The sequence below is a fragment of the Tupaia chinensis genome, unplaced genomic scaffold (genome assembly GCF_000334495.1).
Source record: "Tupaia chinensis unplaced genomic scaffold, TupChi_1.0 Scaffold149104_1, whole genome shotgun sequence".
NCBI lineage: Eukaryota > Metazoa > Chordata > Mammalia > Scandentia > Tupaiidae > Tupaia > Tupaia belangeri.
This window is the reverse complement of record NW_006208950.1, coordinates 543555-566478: the sequence shown is the minus strand read 5'-3', so window position 1 is coordinate 566478 and position 22924 is coordinate 543555. Positions and strand designations below refer to the sequence as shown.

General features: G+C 35.3%; 1 protein-coding gene and 1 pseudogene across 1 annotated transcript; one reads left to right on the top strand and one right to left on the bottom strand.

The window, feature by feature from the left end:
* On the bottom strand, nt 1-930 carry LOC102469175 (olfactory receptor 4A47). Its single transcript, XM_006170869.2, has one exon. It carries the CDS (start codon nt 916-918, stop codon nt 1-3), a length of 918 nt encoding a protein of 305 aa, XP_006170931.1. The 5' UTR covers nt 919-930.
* A 12731-nt stretch (nt 931-13661) lies between these two features.
* LOC102476369 (GTP-binding protein SAR1a pseudogene) overlaps nt 13662-22924 on the top strand; it is a 31055-nt pseudogene continuing 21792 nt past the window's right edge.

The window sequence follows — 22924 nt, the reverse complement described above, 5'->3', positions numbered from 1 at the left end:
TTACACAACTTTTCTTCCCCATAGCATCTTCATGGCATTTTTCATTTCTGAATTTCTCAGCGTGTAGATTAAGGGATTCAGCATTGGAGTTACTACTGTATAAAACACGCTTACTGATTTGTCAGTGGGGAAGGTCTTAACATGCCTTACATACATGAAAATGCAGGGAACAAAGAAGATGACAACCACAGTGATATGGGAGCCACAGGTTGAGAGGGCTTTACGCCTCCCTTCCTGACTAAGGTTCTTTAGAGACTGCAAGATAACACCGTAAGACATAAGTAAGACCAGAAATGCAATCGTACAAATCAGTCCTCCATTGGCCACCACTAAAAGGCCAATGACATAGGTGTCAGCACAGACAAGTTCCAATAAGGGATACATGTCACAGAAAAAGTGATTAATGACATTGGGGCCACAGAACGGAAGTGAATAAATAGTGCTAAACTGAACGACTGAGTGCAAAAGTCCTCCAACCAAGGATATCACCAGCAACACAATACACACCCATCGCCTCATGATAACCAAATAATGCAAGGGCTTACAGATGGCCACATAGCGGTCGTAGGCCATCACCACTAGAACAAAGATTCCTGACCCACCAAAAATGTGCTCTATAAAGAGCTGAGTCATACAAGATTGAAAAGATATGATATTTTCTCCGAAGAGTAAGTCTGAAATCAACTTGGGGGTAATGGCTGAGGAATAAATGATGTCCATAAATGATAAGCAAGCAAGAAAAAAGTACATGGGTGAGCCTAGGGTCTTACTGACAGTAATAGTCACAATGATGAGCAAGTTGCCCACCATGGTCAAAATGTAGAAGAGCAGGAACATCACGAAAAGCACCTTCTGTTCCACTGGGTTTTGTGTGAGGCCCGTGAAGACAAAGAAAGTCACATTGTTTTTTGGTCCCATTTATTTTTTATAAGGACTGAGATCAGATCCTAGATGCTCTTTACCTGTTAAAACAAGGAAGAAAACTTTAAATTTAGTATAGCCTTACTTTTTAGTTATTTACTTAATTATAAGTATGTATGCAGTATATATTGATGTGATCAGTGATAGACTTCAGAACCGCCACCTGGAAGTTTTCTTATCTTCACTGATAAAGACCTGAGACATGTCAAACAATTAGAGATGGATTTAATAATGTGATTATAACATATTCTCTTCATTGTATGAATACACAGTGTCAAAAATACAAATCTTAATAAGATCATAAAAGGCTCTTTGAAGGAAGCCATGTTTTAACTAAACTGTACAGCAAAAGTGAGAATTAACTAAAGAGAAGATGAAAAGAGATTTCATAAGAAAATGCACCATGTACAAATTTTAAAAAATATAATACTTGAGAGATCTCAAAAGAGCTTACATAGTTAAAAAAGTATGAAACAGATTATGAATGATTCTTTCGATATTTTATCAGTCTCTCGATCAAAACCTCTATGCTGGATTCTACCCTACATTAAATAAAATACAATCTTCCTAACTTGGCCTGCAAGACCCTAGGTGACTTGCATGCAGGCTGCCTCTACAAATTCTTTCATTACACTTTTTCAAAATCATCCTTAACTACATTGTTGGCTATTCTTCAAATCTGTAATGTGCTTTTCTAACTCCTTCATTTCATCCATTTCGTAGAAATGCTTATTTTCAGGGTTTAGAAGCAATTTAACATGAAAAAGTAGTACACATTGTGCAAATGCTTTGAGTAATCTCAATTTTTTTTATTTTTTATTTAATTTTATTTATTCATTTATTTATTTCAATTTGACCAGAGAGAGAGAGACAAAGAGAGAGAGAGGGAAAGTGAAAAGGCAAGCCACCAGTCTATGATGTCCTGGACATTCTATTTCAAAGCATCATGTCACCTGCTGGCCTACAGTTCAATTTTTTATTTATTCAATAAAAAAGTTTACATGACACATACATTACTTCATCCCTTTCAAAGAGTGTCTACTTATTCCCTGATGCCCAATGTCTATGCAAGGATCATATCATTAGAAGAAAATCTTGGTGATTCTGGGGAATCATTTTTCACAATAAATTACCTAGTTTTTCAAAAGTAAATATATATCTTCAAATAGTAAGATAGTTACTTATTTTAGTTTTCAATTTGTTTAATCTTTTTATGACGTGTTGTATTAATATAGACTAGTCGCTTTCCAGATCATCTTATTCTTTCTCAGTGAAATTGAACTTTCCTTGAGAAAGTCTCCATTGATCTTACTATTATATCTGCTAATAAACATCTCCCTCTAAATTGAGAGCCATAGTTTACATGCTCTGAAACCAAATATATGACCAGAGAGAGATGCAGCAGTAGTGCATATTCTGTGACATTGACCCACATTCAAACAGTGTGGTGTCCTCCATAATAAGAAACACACATATGAAAAGCCTGGTTTCCACTATTAACAGTTTCTGTCTTACCTTTTGGAGTCATGGTCTCAGTTTGATTGAAAACTTAACTTACTCACAAGGACCAGGAAATGTCTCTTCTATATGGAATGATAACAGAGAACTAAAAACTACATTAGTTCTAGAGGATACAGTTCAATTCACATTTCCATACCTGTGTATTTTCTTCACAGGATCCCCTAATAGCTGAGAATAGTGTTAATACTTGCATTTTAGATCTATTTCAAAGCAAAAAAGAAAAACACATTTCCATGTTAGGACAATTTATCAGAAAGGAAAACAAATCCTGTCTACATAAGAATATAACAACTATTGATAGCTATGTTACCAGGAAATTTTTTTCTCTAGTAACCACTGTCTTTTCTAGTAACTTAAAAACAAACAAAATATTACCATTCAGGCTATTTGCCCTTCTTATTGTATTGTGCTAGCATTTCCAACCTAGCTCTACTCAGATTTTAAGAAGGCATTCTTGAAATAGTTATTTCTCTCCTTAAAAGAGCTCTACGAGTTGTTAAGAGAATAGTACCATCCTTAATAGGGGCAAAGATCACTGGACATTTTATACCTACTAACTGCATTTAATATTGAGTACTATAATTGGAGTATGTCCAACACTCATTCTTGCTTAATTAAATGCACTGGGATTTCTATAAAGCTAAATAGCTTAAGAACCATTATGAAATTATTGCCAGTTAATAACAAAACATGTGTCTAGTTATTTATTTCAAAGAAAATATCTCCACCTACTTCCACTCTGTATCATAGCAAGATTTTCTTTCTTTTTAACCAAACTTTTTTTTCTGCCTATAAATGTGAAGTTAGTTAGGCCAACTAGTAGTGTAGGGGTTAAATCACTGGATCCCACTTCTCTGAATCCACACTTAGAGTTGAGCAGACCCAGCAGCATGAAATCACACCAGGCATGTGTATATGTGCCCAAAAACTAATGAGAATAATGGATAGAAAGGACTGTGGTATAATAATTCACCTTGGGGGTGGTTTTACACTTTCTCTCTCTCTGTCTCTTTCTCTCTCCCCCTCTCTGGCAAGTGTAAGTGCTCTATAACCAAAACTAAAACAATGAAAATGAGGGATTAGATGTGTTAGAATCTTATGTATAATTTAGTTGTAATAATCAATTATTAAACTAATAACCAATACTTTTTAAAATAGCATTAGGCCGGCCCTAAAGTTGTGGTGGTTAATGCAACCAGGCTTTATATGGACAACTGCAATTTAGAAGCTTTAAAAACACAAAAGGTGATTGTGACAGCATACAAAAAATCCTGATAGGTTGGATTACTGGAGGATACTTATTGTAGACTGACCTTGTTCCACTGAGGTTACTTTCTCTATTTTTTTTAAATTTCATGTTCTTTTATACATTCAATCATATTATTTAGCTTACAAAGTGAATATTCCAACATGTGTACATTTCTCCCTAGTCCAGTTGATAAAACTATAAATTATCTTCAACAGATAATGCCACATTTCTTTGTCCCATTAATGCTTTGCCTCTCTATTTTTCTTCTATATGTTCTTCCTCAGACCCTACTCTTTCACCCACACTATATTTGGTATTCACAATCATTTACTCTGTTTCTATATCCTTTAGTCAATCAGTTTCAGTCATAGAGTGCGGACACTCAGTATATATTAAGTAGGGACATACAATGTCTATCCTACATAGCCTGGCTTGCTTCACTAAGAAGTAAATCTTCCATATCCAATGGTAAGCATCTGTGCCTTCTGGCAATTAAAAATAACATTGACTAAATATCTAGTGCCAAGTTCTGTTTTCTGAGTTAGAAGTACAACAATTAATAAACATTTTAAATATTGTATTAAATCAGGTAACAGTTCATCCAACATTTCCTCCATATCTTGGAATATAGTCAGGTTTAAAAAGGGAACAATTTAGTAATGTTATTATAATCTTTGATCAGTTTAAATAATACAACATACAGGAAGTATGACAGAAAATAAGATAGAGAATCTGACTCTGCCTTACACTTGGTAAAAGAAGTAGATGAAGTACTGTAAAAAACTTGGAGAGTAGACAATTATCAATAATATAGAGGGTTATCAGTTCCATCTTGAGGCCCCTGGCCAGCAAGGGGAATTGCAACAGGGGCACCACTGCCCCCTGACCCAGCTCCAGCTCTCCCAAGCCCAGAAACCTCCCCTCTAGAAAGCAGAGCTCCAGTTCCATCTCCAGGCCCATGGCTAGCAAGAGACTTTTAGGCAGGGGCACCATTGCCTCCCACCCTAGCTCAAGCCCTCCCAAGAACAGGACCCTCCCCTCTAGAAAGGTAAGCAAGTTTATTTATTTATTAATTACTCTTCTTTCTTTTGTTAATTTCCTACTCTTCCTCACCCTAGAGACTGGCCTCCACTCTGCAGCAGATCTCTAATTCCATCCCTACGCCCCAGAAAAATCACTCACCACGCTGTGTGACTTATTCTTTATTCTCCTTCATACTCTTTTCTTCCCTCTTATATTGTCCTCTTCTCCTCATACTCCACCCTGCCAGAGGAACTAGACAGGTCTATAATCACAGTTCTGAAATTCCCTAGTATTGTAATGTTCCCTATTATCCTCCCTTTTACTGAACCACCTGTGTAAAAGGAGATACTATTCATCAGACATATGAATAGAATACACCTCTTGAGATCACATTGCTAAATACAACAGAAGAGAGACTTCAGCACACATAAGTCCACAGCAAAAGGAAAACACACTTTCTCCTGGTCAAAGAAATAATCTCCTAAGAGTTATTCAAAAGTGAATACATTTCCAAATGGCTAGAAGTAGAAGAGCTTCGGGTCTGAACAAACCAGGAAACATGTCTCCATCAAAAGAACACAGTAAGTCCCTTCCATTTCTTGAAAAAAACAGAGGAAGTTACCAAATGTCAGAGAAAGAATTTAGAACATTCATGGTGACAGAATTCTATGAGTTGGAACAGAAAAGAGACAACAAACTACAGGAGATTAGGAAGTCCTTCCACGATATGAAAGAAGAAATGGCCACTCTGAGAAAGAAACAGATGAAACTATTAGAGATGAAATCTGTAATACAGGAAATCAAAAACACTCTTGAAAGTATTAAAAGTCAAATAGACCATGCTGAAAATCGAATTTCCAATGTAGAAAATGAAAGCTCTGACCTGGGGGTGGGGGGATAAAAGATTGAGAAAATAACAACAACAACAACAAAAAAAAAAACAAGGATAATAGGATAATATATGAGAAATACTAGGTTCTATTAGACACCCAAACATCTGAATAATTGGTACCCCAGTAAGTGTATGGAAAATCTAACCCATGAAATCCTGGAAGAAAATTTTGTAAGTCTACAGAGGCACTCAAACATCCAGACACAAAAAATATAAAGGACCTCAAATAGAATCAACCCAAAAAGATTTCCCCAAGGCACAACTAAGCCAAACTGGCCAAGACCACAGATAAAGACAATATACTAAAACTGGCAACAGAGAAATGACAAGTTATTTACAAAGGTCATCCCATCAGACTAACACCAGCCCTCTCAACTGAAAGAATGCAAGCAAGGAAATAATGGGAAGACATATTGAAAGTGTTAAGACAGAAACAATTTCTTTTTTCTTTTTTTTTTTTTTGAGAGGTTTTTCACTATAGGGCTCGTGCGCTCGCCAGACAGACAGAGAGAGACAGAGAGACAGAAAGTCAGAAATCACCCACCATGGGGGATGGCCATGCCACAGTACATTCTCCACTTTCCTCTTGGGACCTTGGGCATGCATGCACACAAACCTAGCATGGGTTTAAACCACCAGGTCTGGGACTTGAACTGCAGTCGACTACATGGCAGTCTAGTTACATAGCTGTTATGCCAACTACTGGTCCCAAGTACATAATTTCAACCAAGATTATTATATCCTGCAAGATTATCCTTCATATGGGAATAAAAAATTAAATTCTTTTCAGACAAACAAAACCTGAAAGAATTTGCCAGTACCAGACCAGCTCTTCAAGAAACCCTGAAGAGATTACTGTTCCAGGAAAACTAAAGAATAAGCAGCCAGAATAAAGGAATAGAAGGCAACCATGACAATGACTAACATAAAAGTCAGAAAAGTCAGGAAATACTAAAAAATTAAATTCTTTTCAGACAGACACAGACTGGCTGAATGGATAAGAAAACAGAAACCCCCTATCTGTTGCTTACAGAAAACTCACCTCATGGGTAAAGACATACATAGACTAAAAGTGAAGGATTGAAAAGATGTCTTCCATGCAAATAGGAACCAAAAAAGAGCTGGAGTGGCCATTCTAATTTCTGACAAAATAAGCTACGAAACAAAAACTGTTTGAAGAGACAAGAAGGGCACTATATTTTAGTTAAAGGGTTAATCAATCAAGAAGATATAATGCTTATAAATATCTATGCATCTAACACAGGAACACCGAAATACATGAAGAAAAGACTGTTAGATATCAAAGGAGAGATAGACTGCAACACACTAATTGTTGGAGACCCCAACACCTCACTATCCCCTCTAGACAGATCATCTAGACAAACAATAGGTAAAGAGATAAAGGATATAAATGATACCTTAAATCAAATGGACTTAACAAACATCTATAGAATTTCCACCAGAAACCAAGAGATACAATTTTTTCTCACCCACACATGGAACTTTTTCAAAGACTGACCACATGATAGGGCACAAGGAAAGCTTCTACCGATTCAAAGATATAGAAACTTCTCCAACCATGATGGAATTAGACTTGATTTCAATTTCAAGAAAAACCCTCAAAAATACACAAGTACATGGAAACAAAATAACCTACTCCTGAGTGACTTCACAGCTACTGAAGAAATAAAGACTGAAATCAAAAGATTCATGAAAGCCAATGACAATGAGGATGCAAGTTTCCATAATCTTTGGGACACTGTGAAAGCAGTCATGAGGGGGATAGTCATAGCATTTAGTGCACATATGAAGAAGACAGAAAGAAGGCAAATGGATCACCTAAAATCATACCTCAGAAAATTGGAAAAGCAACAGCAAAAAAAATCCAAAAACCTCCAGGAGAAAGGAAATAATAAAGATGCGAGCAGAAATAAATGAAATAGAAAATAAATGAACTATATAGAAAATAAAGTAAAAGCTGATTCCTTGAAAAGATAAACAAAATTGATACACTTCTAGCTAGACTTATTAAGAAGACAGATAGGAACCAGGTAAATCAAATCTGCAATGAAGCAGGCAATATAACAACATACTAGAAATTCAAAACATCATTAGAGGATATTATTAACAAGAATATGTCAAGAAACAAGAAAACCTGGATGAGACAGACAAATTTCTGGACACATACAGTCTACCAAGATTTAGCCAGGAAGATGTATAAAGTCTGAATAGGCACATAACAAGCCAGGAGATTGAATGAGTAATAAATAAATCCTAACAAAGAAAAGCCCTGGTCCTGATGGCTTCATCTCTGAATTCTACAAAACTTTCAGAGAGAGTTAACCCTCATACTGGTCAAGTTATTTCTGAAGATCCAAAAGGGTGAGTCTCTCCTTAATTCATTCTATGAAGCCTCCATCACCCTTACACTTAAAACAAATAAGGACAGGACAAGGAAGGAAAACTACACCAATATCTTTGATGAATACAGACACAAAGATTCTCAACAAGATACTAACAAATCGTACCCAACAACTTATAAAAAATATTATACATCATGATCAAGTAGGCTTTATTCCAGGAATGCAAGATTGTTTCAACATATGCAAAACCATAAATGTAATACACCATATTAATAGAAAGAAAGATAGCCATATGATCATTTCAATTGATGCAGAAAAAGCATTTGATAAGATACAACATCCCTTCATGATCAAGACTCTCAGCAATATTGGCATAGAAAGGTAATTTCTCAACACAATAAAAGCTATCTATGGAAAACCCACAGCAAACATAATCCTGAATGAAGAAAAGCTAAAAGATTTTCCACTAAAAAACAGATACAAGACAAGGATGTCCACTTTCTCCACATACAAATCACATTGTGACCACAGAAAGCTTTTAAAGGAAACAATATCTTAATTGAACTGTAAAAGAAAATGAGAATTAACTGCAATAGAAAATAGGAAGGTAGTTTCATAAAAAGGTATATCATATATAAATTAACAAAAGTATACTTGAGAAGCCACTTGAGATATTTACATAATAAAAAAGGATACAACCAATTATGAATGGCTCTTTGGATGTTCTATCACTCCCCTGCTCAAAACCTCTACAGTGAATTACCATGCTACATTTAAAAAAACCCAATCTTCTTAACAGGGACTACAAGACCCCAGAGGGCTTAAATGCTGTTTTCCTCCCCAAATTTTTTTCTTACTATTTTTCACATTTACCCTGCTCTACATTGTTTGCTATTTCTCAAATATACAATGAGCCTTTCCATCTCCTTAGATTAAATCTATTTTGCACACACTTATTTCAGAAATTAGAATCAGTTTACCTTTGAAATAATGGTAGCTATTGAGCAAATGTATATTGTAATTTAATATTTCATTTTTCATTCATTCAATCAATAATGTTTACATGAAACTTAAATCTTTTTTTTAAATGTTTTTGCCATAGGAAATGTTCACTCACTAGAGAGAGAAAAGGGACATAATGAGAGGAAACATGAGAATTCACCCCCCCCCCAGGGGGAATTACCATGCTGCAATGCCTTCTCCTTCATTCTCTTCCCAGGATTTTGAGCATGTGCATACACATGCTGGCATGATTTTCTAGCTGCCAGGTCTGGTATTCAAACCATGGTCAGCCATGTGGGAGTCCACTTAATCACTATATCACCTGCTGACCCCTATGTTATGTCTTTTAAATAAAGATGTCTCAAGCCATCCTAAAGGGTCCACTAATTCACTGATGCTCAAGGTCTATGTGAGGATCTATTTCACTAAAGGAGAAATACTGATGATGACTTAGAAATTACTGAGAAATTAGTTCCCTAATGTCCAAATAGAAATATACCTTCTGAGGTAGGTATTGACTTCACTTTCAAATTTCTTTAATCTGTCATGGTAAGTCTCATGTATTGTAAATATTCACCATTAGCTTTGTACATTTTCTTCTTTTCTCTCATAGATATTGACCTTGCCTTAAGGAAATCTCCATTTAGCTGACTACTTGAAAAATGTCTTCCTTCTAAACTGAGAACTTTAGTTTATATTCTTTAAAAACATAGCTCAGGGCCAGATAGTACTACAACAGTAACACAAAGTTCTATGAGCCTGACCCACATGAGGACATTCAGGGTTCACATCTGGAAACCTCCCTGCCAGGCACACATATGGATGTGCCTATGATCCAGCCAAGCTCAGATAAGGGATGGATTATACCATGAAGACCCTACTGAGGGTACACCTCTATGTCTCTTTCTCTCTTTTCCTTTCTCTCTCTCTTATCTGTTTTTCTCTCTGTCACTTGCTCTGTCTCTACTGCTCATGGAATAAATAAATATGTTTTTTTAATTTAAATTGGGCCAGCAAGTGGCATGGATTTTAAGGCAACTTGATCCCACATGACACACTCTACGGTTTTGAGTTCTTGACCCTATCAGCTTGAAAAATAAGGCCAGCATATGTGCATGACTGCCCCAAATCCCAAGAGGAAAATGTAGGAGAAAGAATTGTGGCACAGTTATTCCCCCTTGTGGTACGGGGTGTTGGAGATGGAAACCAGCCCAGGCCTGAGAGATAAGCCAGAAGGAAAGAAAATAGTAGGGATTTGAAAGCAACCCCATTCGAAGATAGAAAGCCACAGGGACTGCATGGTCAACCGGATGGAGCTCCAGGCACGGGCTGTGTGTTAAGATATTTAGCAACATTTTTCAAGACAAGGTACTATCTAAGTACTAAATCACTGATAGCTATCAACCTTGTACCAGGAACATAGTCTACAAAGATTGTCATGCATATTGTACCCTGTTCTCTGTAGCTAACCTCACTCACTGCTTATTTGATTTAATTTAGAATATACATGCTCTGCTCTGGCACAATTTTGCTTCTGCTCCAAGAGAGTTTTACCCCCTCTGCTTTAACTGTTTCTCTCTTGTTTCAATCCTTCACAACACCTTACTTTCAAGTCCCAAGTTTCTCACGTCTGGTGCCCAAACAGGTACTGGAAGGTAAAAGGATGCTAAGATGTAACGAAAATTTTTCAAGCGTTGGAGGGATAGAAGGGATTTCTGAGTCAGAGTAACTTGACCTTCAGGATTCAGCACAAAGTAGGTATGGGAAATAATTCTTCTTTGAATTATGAATATTATATATAAATCTAACAGGCCTTACTCAAGAGTTCTGGAGTTAAGGTAAAAAAAGACTACTTTTGAAGAACATTTTACTTGGTTCATAAGTATTGCTATTGGTTTACTCTCTCTGGAAAGAATGCTCTTAATTACAAACAATAGAAACTAGTTATTTGAGCATTGAGGTGGGCTCATCTGCAAGGTGAAACTGTTTATCTGTATGGTCACTATGTAATCTTATCTCTAACTTTAGATCCACTTCAATCAGAATCTGGGCAAGAAATTCTAATAAACTGGAATCAAACAGAGTGGGAAAACAAATAGATTTTCCAGAGAATTAAATCTCAGGTTTAGAGAGTCCACCACCTAAAAAAGAGGAATTCTCTCCCCCACCTAAAGAATGCAGATCTTCTAATGAGCTTTCTACTCAAAATTCAGCTGATGACTCAGGTTTATACTCCATACAAGCTGAAACTCCATGATATGAAAATTATATTAAAAAATTGTACATAGGCAAACTTCTGTAAAACCCATGGCTCCTCTACTTTCTTCTAATAATCCCTTTTTTCCCTTTTACTTTTATCTACCTTTATTTTATACTGACTTTATTCCCGTGCCATGATACTTTTACTAAAACTGTTACTGTCCCTTATTTTCCTATGATACAAACTGTTTTTCTCTTACTGGGCTTAAATGAACTAAAACTGATTTGCATCACTGCTTTTCTGACAGTCCTGATAGATAGATGGCTGGATTTCAACATGTTTGTCTTTTGAGCAGAAATTAAACAAGAACAATTGAAGACCAGCAATTTAGGGTTAAAATGTCAGGAGTTCTCAATTCTGAAGATTCTTCTGTTTGCCAAAAATATTTAAGGTCATTTAAAACTGTCTTCTTTCTAACAAAGCCTGAGGTAAGAAGTAAATATCTAAGGGTTTGACAAATAGCTGGTTTCAAATATAATTTTAAAAAGAATCTTAATAAGTAAAGATCTTCACAGTTTCCAACATGTATTTTGTCCAAGGTTCTATTAGTCAGGAAACAATCATATTTGTCTTAATGTGGTTGGTTTTATAAAACATCTCTTATTTACATGTTATGTGATGTACGTTACCTGATGGATATCTAACTAAAAGGAAAAATTACTTAATGACGAGATTTTTTGTTTGTTTTTTCAGGTAATCAATACATAACAGTAAAAGAAAATTTAAATAATTATAGATGGGTTATTTACAAGTAAATTTTTCAGGTAATCGGAGATCTTAAAATTGTGCTTAATTAAAATAATAAAGATTCACAAAATGTCTGAGTCATCTTTAAATAAGTTACATGATGTTTATGAATATCTACTGTTGGTCTTTAAATTTTACAAAAATGAAAGATATTTCATTGTATCTATTAATAAAATTTCTGTTCTATACTGGGACAATTTGTGAAGCTATTTTGTCTGTTTATAAAATATATGTTTGTGGCAATTTCTGAAGTACAAAACTGGGTAACTTAAGAACCAGGCTGAGGTGAATATTAGCTAATATTCACCTAATTAGCTAATATTAGTTGATATTAGCTAATACTTCCTATGAGAGCATCATTGACTGGACCCGTATGGGCTCTGCTCATCTAAAACAATTCATGAGAAGATTTGAAATGGAATATTTCCTCACAATCTACTAGGACCTCAGCTAATGGCAGAACTATTTGGCATGGTAGAGATATGTCTCCCTCAAAGCCCTCATTTAAATTTTGGACCAGTTCATGATCAAAGTTGGAAACTCACCACTTTCTTCCACCCTCTTCATGCTTGAGTAGACACATAACATAAAAATACCACAGGTAATCACTCTGATCTTAAATTATGGTTAATGACACTTGTTTTTATTTTTTTTTTCAAGCTTGTGTTAGACTGCCATATCTTCTTTTAAAAGATCTTATTATTTGGAATGAGTTTGAATATCTGATATCCTATTCTAATTGCACTCTTTATGCATGCCTTAATTCTTCAATTCCATTCAACCAGTCATGTGAAAGCATTTATGTTTTAAAAGCTCAAATGGGAATCTGGCTTCCACTGAAATACTTCACCCATGGCAACACTCCCCTGAGATTTATATCATAAATGACACTTTAAATAGAATACTTAAATGGACTAAATGATTTATTGGACTTTTAATTGCTACCATTATGGGACTCCCTGATACTACTGCTATAGCTGCAATGGCTGGCATCACATTGCATGAAACACCCAGACCAACAAATCTGTACAAAATGACATGAGATCTCCAACCACTTGTGGACCACACAGCAATTGGTTGATAGCCATCTTGCTTCTGAAGTTGCAGCTCTTCAACAGGCAGTAGTTTTATAGGGAGATCATCTTGTTGGTTTACAGAAACAATTAGTTTTAAAATGTGATTAGAATGTTTCTTCCTTTCATATTACTCCTTTACATTATAATTGTTACTCAAATCCTTGGACTAGTACTCTACAACACTTATTAGACAAGAGTAGCTTAATCCTAGATATTCAAACATTACAAAGTGAAATATATAATACATTTAAAGACAATTTACAACAGCTTTCTGGCTCTCAAATTCTCGAGAGTGTTGCCTATAGATTGAGTCAGTTAAAACTTTTACAACAGTTCAAAATTTGGGGATCCTCTATTGATTTTATTAATCCTGGTACTTTGTTACTTTATTCTTTTATTCTGACAATGTGGACAATGAGCCACTGCTTCTGCAGCATAATGAGACACCCTCTACAGAGTATAATGTTACATAAAATCAATCATAAACAAAAAGGGGGAAATATTGGAGACAGAAGCCAGACCAGGCCTGAGAGATAAACCAGAGGTAAAGAATGCAGAAGGAAGTTGAAAGCAACCCTATTCCCAGACTGAAAGACACTAGAATAGAATGGACAACTGGATGGAGCTCCCGGAACGAACTGTGTCTCAAGATGTTTGGTGACATTCTGCAAGCCAAGATATTGTCTAAGTACTAAGTTATTGACAGCTATCGATCTTGTACCAGGAAAACAGCTTACAAAGAATGTCAGGTACATTGTATAATTTTCTTTATAGCCAAGCTCACTCACTGCTTATCTGATGTAATTTAGAATAAATGGGCTCTGTTCTGGCACAGTTTTGTTTCTGATCCAAGAAAGCTTTCATTCTCTGCTTTAACCTTGTGCTCCTCTCTTGTCTCACCCTACCTTCAAGGCCAGAGTTTCTCACACATATAGCCCCTGGTGGTTTCAAAAATACTTTTCTGAAATAGACTTTTAATTCTACTTTGATGTTCATCTGGCCTGTGATCCAAGCCACATATGAAAACACTGTCAAACTATTGAAACCATATATAGTGCACAAACTTACTTTCCTAAATTACATATAATTGAATTATAGCATGAATTTCTTCATAATCAATGGGAAAATTTTGAGTAAGAAATAGACTACATGTACATAGAAGGAATTTCAAAAATTTCTTGAAAAATGCATATTATAAAACTACTCATGCATTATAAAACTTTATTATGATGAAATAAATTTTTGAATTTAATTCTACTTTCCATTAACTTTTTGAAATATCCTCATATTATACCCCTTATGACACACATAATATTGGCTTATTAAAAAGTCAAAATTAGAATCATATATGCAATAAATGGTAGAAGCAATAATCATGGAAGATGATAAGAAAGCGCACAAATAGGCAATAATTCCCAGGAAGTATACTATTATTCTTTTCCCATAAGATTATCTGGACTTCAGAGTATCAAATTATTAACCATTTTTCTCATATGTGACATGAAGGGAGAAGTGCTAGAAAAAGCTACAAAAGCTCTTTTCATTTGAATGGGACAACTTGACTAAATTTTTTTAAGTGCTCTGCCTGAGAATTACATTATTTGTAGAAAAGATATGATGCAATGCCTCTATTGATCAACTGAACAATAAATAACTAGAACTACAATGGTTAAAATTGTAAAAAAGTAAAGAAGAAAATTTAGTAGTTAGTTAATAAAGGAATGAATAAAAATCCTGTATTTAAGTCCTTAATATGAGAATTATGCTACACCATAAAATTTCTTAGGATTCAGTGGAAAGTCTGACGTATGTAAAATTCATTCTAACCTGACAGAATATGAACTCCAAACTGTTTTGTGCTTATCTCTGTACTGGAAAGCTGCAGAACTTCCTGTTCACTTTTTCAATCTTCAGCTATTTTGCTTTATTCATTTGTTTACTTTTTGTTTGTTGGTGAAACTGAATGTAGCCCCAACCTATATGTAATTCAGTAATCACCTAAGTCTTTCAATAGTGGGAAAAGTCTTGGCCATTAGATTTACATGACAAGAAATGCAAAATGAAGTTATTCAAGCTTAACAACACACTATTACATAAAAGTCAGGATTTATAGAAAATGACAAAATGAAAATAATATATATGTAACAGCAATTATTTTTCTTTATTTTCTTAAATGGTTTTTTAAAATTACTTAAAGCTAAATTAATATCAATATAATTAGATGTGTATAACATGTATTAAAATAGGTTAAACAATTTCAAAAATCTGTGAGACATAAATAGAATGATACTTCTCCAATCAAATTACCAGAGATATTCTTCACATCAAGAGAAAAAAAACAGTCATAAAATCAGTCTGGAATCAACAGAGGCCCCATATCACCAAATCAATACTATGCAAAAAGAATAAAGCTGGAAGCATCTTGCTTTTTGACCTCAAAATACATTACAGAGCCATGATTCAAATAGCATGGTAATGGCACAAAAATAAACACACAGACCAAGAAAATAGGATAGAGAACCCAGAATAAGCCCCAAAACATACAGCCAACTGGTTATTTACCAGAGACACAAGGCAATGTATTGGAGAAAAGAAAGTCTCTTCAGCAAATAGTGCTGGAAAAATTGAATATCCACCTCCAGAAAAGGGAAACAACCCCTACTTCTCACCATCAACAACAATCCACTCAAAATAGATTAAAGATCAAAACATAAAACCTTAAACTATAAAGCTACTTGTGAATAATACAGGGATAATTCTTGGAGACATTCTGTAGGCAAAGATTTCCTACATAAGACACCCAAAACACAGGAAATAATCTGCAAAATAAAAAAGTTGGACTATAGCAGGCTAAAAAGCTTGTGCACAGCAAAAGAAACAATATTTAGAGTAAAGAGACAACCCTTAGAATGTGAGACTATATTATCAAACTATCATTCAGATATTTTTTTGTAGAAATAAATAGCTAAAACAGATTTCAAGAAAACCCTCACATTATTTGGAAATTAAGCAACAAATATTTTAAAAACCTATGAATCAAGAAAGAGATCATAATTAAATAAGCAAATATTAAGAACTAAGCAATATTTTTTCAGCAACACTTTTTTTTCTTTTTTCTTTTTTTTTTTGGAAAGTTTTTTTTTTTGTTCGTTTGTTTGTTTTGGTTTTGGTTTTTTGGGTTTTTTTGCTATAGGGCATGTGCACTCGCCAGACAGAAACAAAGAAACAGAAAGCAAGAAATCACTCCCCCAGGGGGAATAGCCATACCCCAATCCCTTCTTCTCCATTCTCCTCTCAAGGTCTTGGGCACTCATGCACATACACCCGGCGTGAGTTTAAGCCACAAGGTCCAGGACTCAAACGGCAGTTGACTACATGGGAGTCCAAAGACATAGCCATTATGGTAACTGCTGGTCCCCCACCAATAATTTTTGACAGATTTTTGGTATAGTGTCTGTGTGTTTGCCAGAGAGACAAAGAAGACAGAGAGAGAGAAACAGAAATCACTGCCCAGGAAAGATGGCCACACTGCAATCCCTTCTCTTTCATTCTCCTCTTGAGATTTTGGGCACATATGTGCATGTACCTGGCATGAGTTTTAGGTCACCACGTCCAGGATTTGAACCAAATTTGATTACATAGGAGTCTAGTAACTTAATCATTATGCCATCTGCCAGCCCCAGAACTAAGCAATATAAAAATGTATCAAAATGGGTGAGATGTAACCAAAGCTAGACTAAGAGGAACTTTTATAGCCTTAAATGCTTATTATAAAAATCAAGTTTTAGCAGGTGGCATGCTGATTAAGGTGATGGGTCCCACATAGCCAACTGTTTGGTTTGAATCACAGACTTGGCAGCTTGAAAAACATGCCAGACACATGTGCATGCCTGCCCAGGGTCCTAAGAGAAGGAAGGAGGAGATGGATTGTGGATTGGTCAACCTCCTCCCCACTGTAGGGTGTGATTTCTTTTTCCTTCTTTCTCTGTCTCTTCTAGTATCTCTCTGGTAAGTGCACATAGTGTATGTGTATATATATATGGATATGTATAAATATATATGGATATATGTATATACACATAATTTATATATTTTTTCATTTTTTTAATTTATTTTTACACTTTTCCACATTAACTTTACATATCAAAAAAAAATTTAACTCATACTCCATAGATCTTGACAGTTAATAAACAACTTTCAAAATTTCAAAATACTGAATTTTAAAGATAATGTTCAAAATATTTCTTATAATTTTGTATAATTTTTGTTTGTGACTCTATAACAATAGAAACAGTATGGTTTTGAATATTTTTGAGAAAATATGTACATGTCAATTACTCAAATTGCTGAAAATCAAAATGCCCAGGACACTAGTCACGTAAACCTTCTTAATTCAGCCCTGCCCAAGTATTCTGTGATATACCATCTGCTAGCAAAGATCAGTCTCTTTCTTCCTTCAAAGTCTTTCTCAAAATACTCCTCTGGTGAGGTTGCTCTTTTGCAATTTCTACTGATTACAATGCTGGGCTGGAAAAGTCCAGGTTATTTGATCATATGAATTCTTTCATATATCTTTTCTAAACCACTCCACCCGTCAGAACTATTTATGATATCAGGCTGTCTTCCTAAGAGCTTCTGTTGGCTTACTTGAGATCCACCTTAGTTGCATAGTTTCTGATTAATCTTTAGACATGACATTGCAGTCAAAGTCCTGTCCAATAATGAGTATTTCCAATTTCTGAATCAATGCAACAAACATTATTGAACTTATGCATAGTGTGTATGTGTGTGTGTGTGTGTGTGTACCTATGTGTGTGTGTGTATTGATTTTATCCAATTTATCTAAGTTATAAATATTGGAAAAACGATTTCCACAAGAATCCACGAGTATTCTATGTTTAAGTATCTCCAAGATGTTTATGTTTTTGTTTTTGAAATTGGTAATTTGGATTTGTTTTTCTTTTTCTTTTAGCTGATCTTGTTAGAAGATTGTCAGTTCTGGAACCAGCAGGTGGCATGGTAGTTAAGGCACTGGACACTCCCACGTGGCCAACTGTGGTTCAAATACCAGACCTGGTGGCTTGCTTTCTCACTTTCCCTCTCTCTCTCTCTCTCTCTCTGTATCTCTCTCTGGTCAAATTAAAACAAATGAATGAATAAATAAAATTAAATAAATCATTATTTTTTTTAAAAAGAAGATTGTCAGTTCTATTATCAAAGAATGAAATTTTGACTGCTTTGATATTACTTTATTGTGTATTTTTATATATTTTAAAATTTATATATTTTAAATAAATGCATATATTTTAAATAAATATATATATTTAAAAAATAAATCTATATTAATAAATACATATTTTGTTTATGTATATATAAAAGTTTTAGAAGTCCATATGGTGGCACAGTGGTAAAACAGAACACTCTGCTCAGTATACCACATGAGAAGATTCCCATCTTAAGTCGAGAGACCTCCCTAAGTATACTGACATACATTTGCCCATGATCTAGACTAGTCAGAGGATGAAGTTAAATCATTATGTTGGGGCCCTTTTAAGGGTTCTTACTCCTGCTCTCTTTCTCTGATAGAAGAAATAAACTTTTTTAAAAAGTAAAGGTTTAAAAGCATCTACCTCAGATTTTACCTTTAGAAGCTAGGAGGAAAAAAGAAAGGTCATAATAAAGATAAAATTTTAAAATACACAATCAAGTAATATCAAAGCAGTCAAAATTTCATTCTTTGATAATGGAACTGACAATCTTCTAACAAGATCAGCCAAAAGAAAAAGAAAAACAAATCCAAATTACCAATTTCAAAAACAAAAACATAAGCATCTTGGAGATACTTAAACATAGAATACTTGTGGATTCTTGTGGAAAACATTTTTCCAATAATATTTATAACTTAGGTAAATTGGATAAAATCAAGGAAGAATACAAGCCTCCAAAGATTACCTAAAAGCCAGGACCAACAGTTAGTGTAATGACTATGTCACTGTACTCCCATGTAGTCGACCGTGGTTCAAGTCCCGGACCCAGTGGCTTAAACTTACACCAGGCATGTGTATGTGTGTGCCCAAGATTGCAAGAGGAGAGTGGAGGAGAAGGGATTGCAGCGTGGCCATCCTCCCTGGGGAGTAATTTCTCACTTTCTGTTTCTCTGTCTCTCTCTGTCTTTCTGGCGAGCACACACGCCCTATAGCGAAAACCTCTAAAAAAGAATTAAAAAAAAAAAAAAACTGGAAAGCCAAACACTCTTATATTATTCCACATAATAAACTATCCTTTGTGATAACACTATAGAACACAAAACCCTAAAACGACTACTGAGATTACTACTAATAACAAGTGAATTTAGACGTTAGTAGGAATTATGAGATACGTTTTAAAAGTCACTGCTTTTCTCCATCCATAGGTATTGGAAAATAATACCGTACTAAAGACCTTCTACTATAGCATCTAAAAATACAAATACCTAGGAAGAGAAATAAGCAAGACCTCACTACTGGTAAAAACTATTTAACTTGCAAAAATAAATTTTGAAAATACCTAAATAACTAAATATATCGTTTTCAAGAAGTAAATGCACACAGACACATACATATATAATTGTTAATTTACTCCAAAATAATCTATACATTCAACACAATAAAATTCTAAGCATGTGTTTTTGAGATGCATGTAATTGTTCTGCAAAGTGACATTGTCACACCCTTATAAAGGTTATCATTTATTTCTTCATCACTTAAAATCTAAGATGGCAGGGACCAGCAGTTAGTGTAATGGCTATATGGCTGAACTCCCATGTAGTCAACCGTGGTTCAAGTCCCAGACCTGGCAGCTTAAACGCACACCGGACGCATGTGAGTGCATGCTCAAGAGCCTGAGAGGAGAATGGAGGAGAAGGGATTGCAGTGTGGGCATCCCCACTGTGGGGTGATTTCTTGCTTTCTGTTTTCCTGTCTCAGTCTTTCTGATGAGCACATGTGCTCTATAGCAAAAAAAAACTCTCAAAAAAAAAAAAAACTAAGATGGCTATTTGACTGCTTTGACAAATGAAAGACTAACTGGTATCTTGCCCAATTCTGAGCATAACCCTCAATTTACTAGACAACTACTTTTTACCACTGGGATTCCTGAGCACCCTGCAAACTCTGACTCTGACTCTTCTAGGAATAAAAAAAAATCCTGCAAACTCTGACTCTGACTCTTCTAGGAAAAAAAAAAAAGGGGTTCTCCTTCATCTACACGGACAGAGAGAGAGATCTAGTGAATCTCTTCCAGTCATTTCCAGGAAATCATGAATGTGAATTAAACTGTCTTGAGTTCTACAGACTAACCCATTTTTAGCTAAGTAACACAGAGTGACATCAGTCCATGCCTTATGAAGAAGAAGAAAATTCTTGACAACCTTTGCCTAAATACCTGGTTCACTAATATTAGAGATAAAACAAGTTGGTGGTTAAGTCACAAAAAATTAGACTTACATGACATAGCAAAAGATAACCAGAATAAAAAGTGGAATCTTGCTTCAATTCAGGGACCAGTGTCAGGGCTGAGCAGCCCGAGCCACAGCCCCTGACTTCAACCTCACTTCCCAGTTTCAGAGCTAGAAATCCTTTACCCAATATAGGTCTAGATGAGTCAGGTGTATAGCAGCCAAACATCTGAACATTGTGAGGCTTGGAGAAATCCTCTCCCCTCACTGAACTATCAGCAAAAAGGAAAAACTCCAATTTATGAATCTGAACTCAAAATGTCTCCTGTGAATACCACATTGCAAAACACATTAGAAGAGAGAAATTGACACAGAAGTAACTCAAAGTCAAGGGAAGAATACAAACTAAGAGTTGCAGAAACCCTCTCCAAAAATTTAAAGTGAATACATCACCAAATGACTAAAAATCAGAGAAGGGTACCAGAAGATGGTATGATGGTATGATGGTATGATGGCTACATCACTTGTACTGTAGTCAACTACAGTACAAGTCCTGTACCCATCAGCTTAAAACTCACACTGGGTGCATGTGTGTGCATGCCCAAAATCCTGAGAGGAGAATGGAGGAGAAGGGATTGCAGTGTGGCCATCCCCAGGAGGGGGGGGGGCAATTTCTAACTTTCTATCTCTCTGTCCTTCTGGCAAGTGCACACACACTATATCAATCAATCAATCAATAAAGTAATTAATACTTTTTTAAAAAATCAGAGAAAAGCTAAAGTATGAGAAAATCAGGAAATACATCTCCAACAAGGGAACACAGTAACTCATCTCCAACTAAAGAAAACAAACAAACAACAACAACAACAAAAAGAAATTTAACAAAATGTAAGAAAATAATCAGAATATTTATGGTGACAAAACTCTATGAGAGACAAGAGATATTGAAATCCAGGAGAAGAGGAAGTCTTTATCTCTTTAAATAGGAGACAGACAACATTAAAAAAAAAATCAAACAGAACTTCTAAAGATGAAGACTGTAATGCAGGAGATTGAAACCTCCATTGAAAGTATTAAGATCAGATTAGACACAGAAGAGGAAATCATTGCAATTAAAGGTAAAATATCTGATTTAGATAAAAAGCACCAAAAATTATTTTAAATAATTAGAAAAAATGACAACATACAGGAAATACTAGACAGCATTAAATGCCTAAGTCTAAATAACAGGTGTTCTAGAAGGTGAAGAATGAGACAAGGCATACAAGATCTGTTCCATGAAATACTGGCAGAAAAATTTCCAAAACTAGAGAAACATTCAGACACCCATACCCAAGAAATACAATGGACCCTAAATAGAATCAACATAATAAAGTCCTCTTCAAAGTACATCATAGCCAGAGTGATTAAAAATCACAAAGACAAGACTCTAAAACTGCCAAGAGAGAAAGAAGTAGCCCATCAACGACAAAGGTTATCCTATTACGTTAACATCAGACCTCTCATCCAAAACAATGCAAGAAAAGAATGGGAAGAGATACTCAAAACACTATAAGAAAAACAATTTTAACCAAAAATATCATACCTAGCAAGACTAGCTTTCAAATGGGAAGGAAAGATAAACATTCTCAGATAAACAAAACCTGAGAGAGTTTAACCACACTAGCTCAGCTCTTCAAGAAGTACTGAAGGAGCAGTTCCAGACACCAGGCGGACTGAAGCTGCAGGCCCGACCCTTCCGAACCTCCTCACATCCCCACTGTTCTTCCTCCTTGGACCCCAGGCTGGTTGCCTGGGACTTTAAGGCGAACCCCCACCCTACCCCACGCACAATCCAGATCGAGCTGGCCAGCAGTTCCAGACACCAGGTGGACTGAGGCTGCAGACCTGAACAACCTGGTACTGTCACTCATTGTCTGATCCTTTTCCACTAGCCTTTGGACTGTTTGAATTTTGGTGATTTGAGTAGCGATTTCCGTTTTCCATTTTGTTTTTCACCATAAGTGAAATCATCAATTTTCTAAGCCTGTACAACTTTTAAGAATCAGAGATACCTAAAATAAGTTAGGAAGAAACATATAGATTACCTGATGACTAGGAACAATCACAGAGGCTCAAGAAATATGAGCAACCAACAAAAGGCATCTCCCTCAAGGGAAATCATCAAGCCTACATCACCCACAGTCAATACAATGGACGTTGTGGACATGTCTGATAAGGAATTCAGAATATGTGTAGTGACCAAACTAACTGAGATGGAAGAGAAAAGAGACAAGGAGCTCTAGGAGATGAGGAAGTCCTTTAATGATTTGAAAGAAGAAATGGATACCCTAAACAAGAACCAGATGGAATTTTTAGGATTGAAGAATGTGATACAGGAAATCAAAACCTCCCTTGAAAGCATTAAAAGTAGGTTAGACCAGGCAGAAGATTGA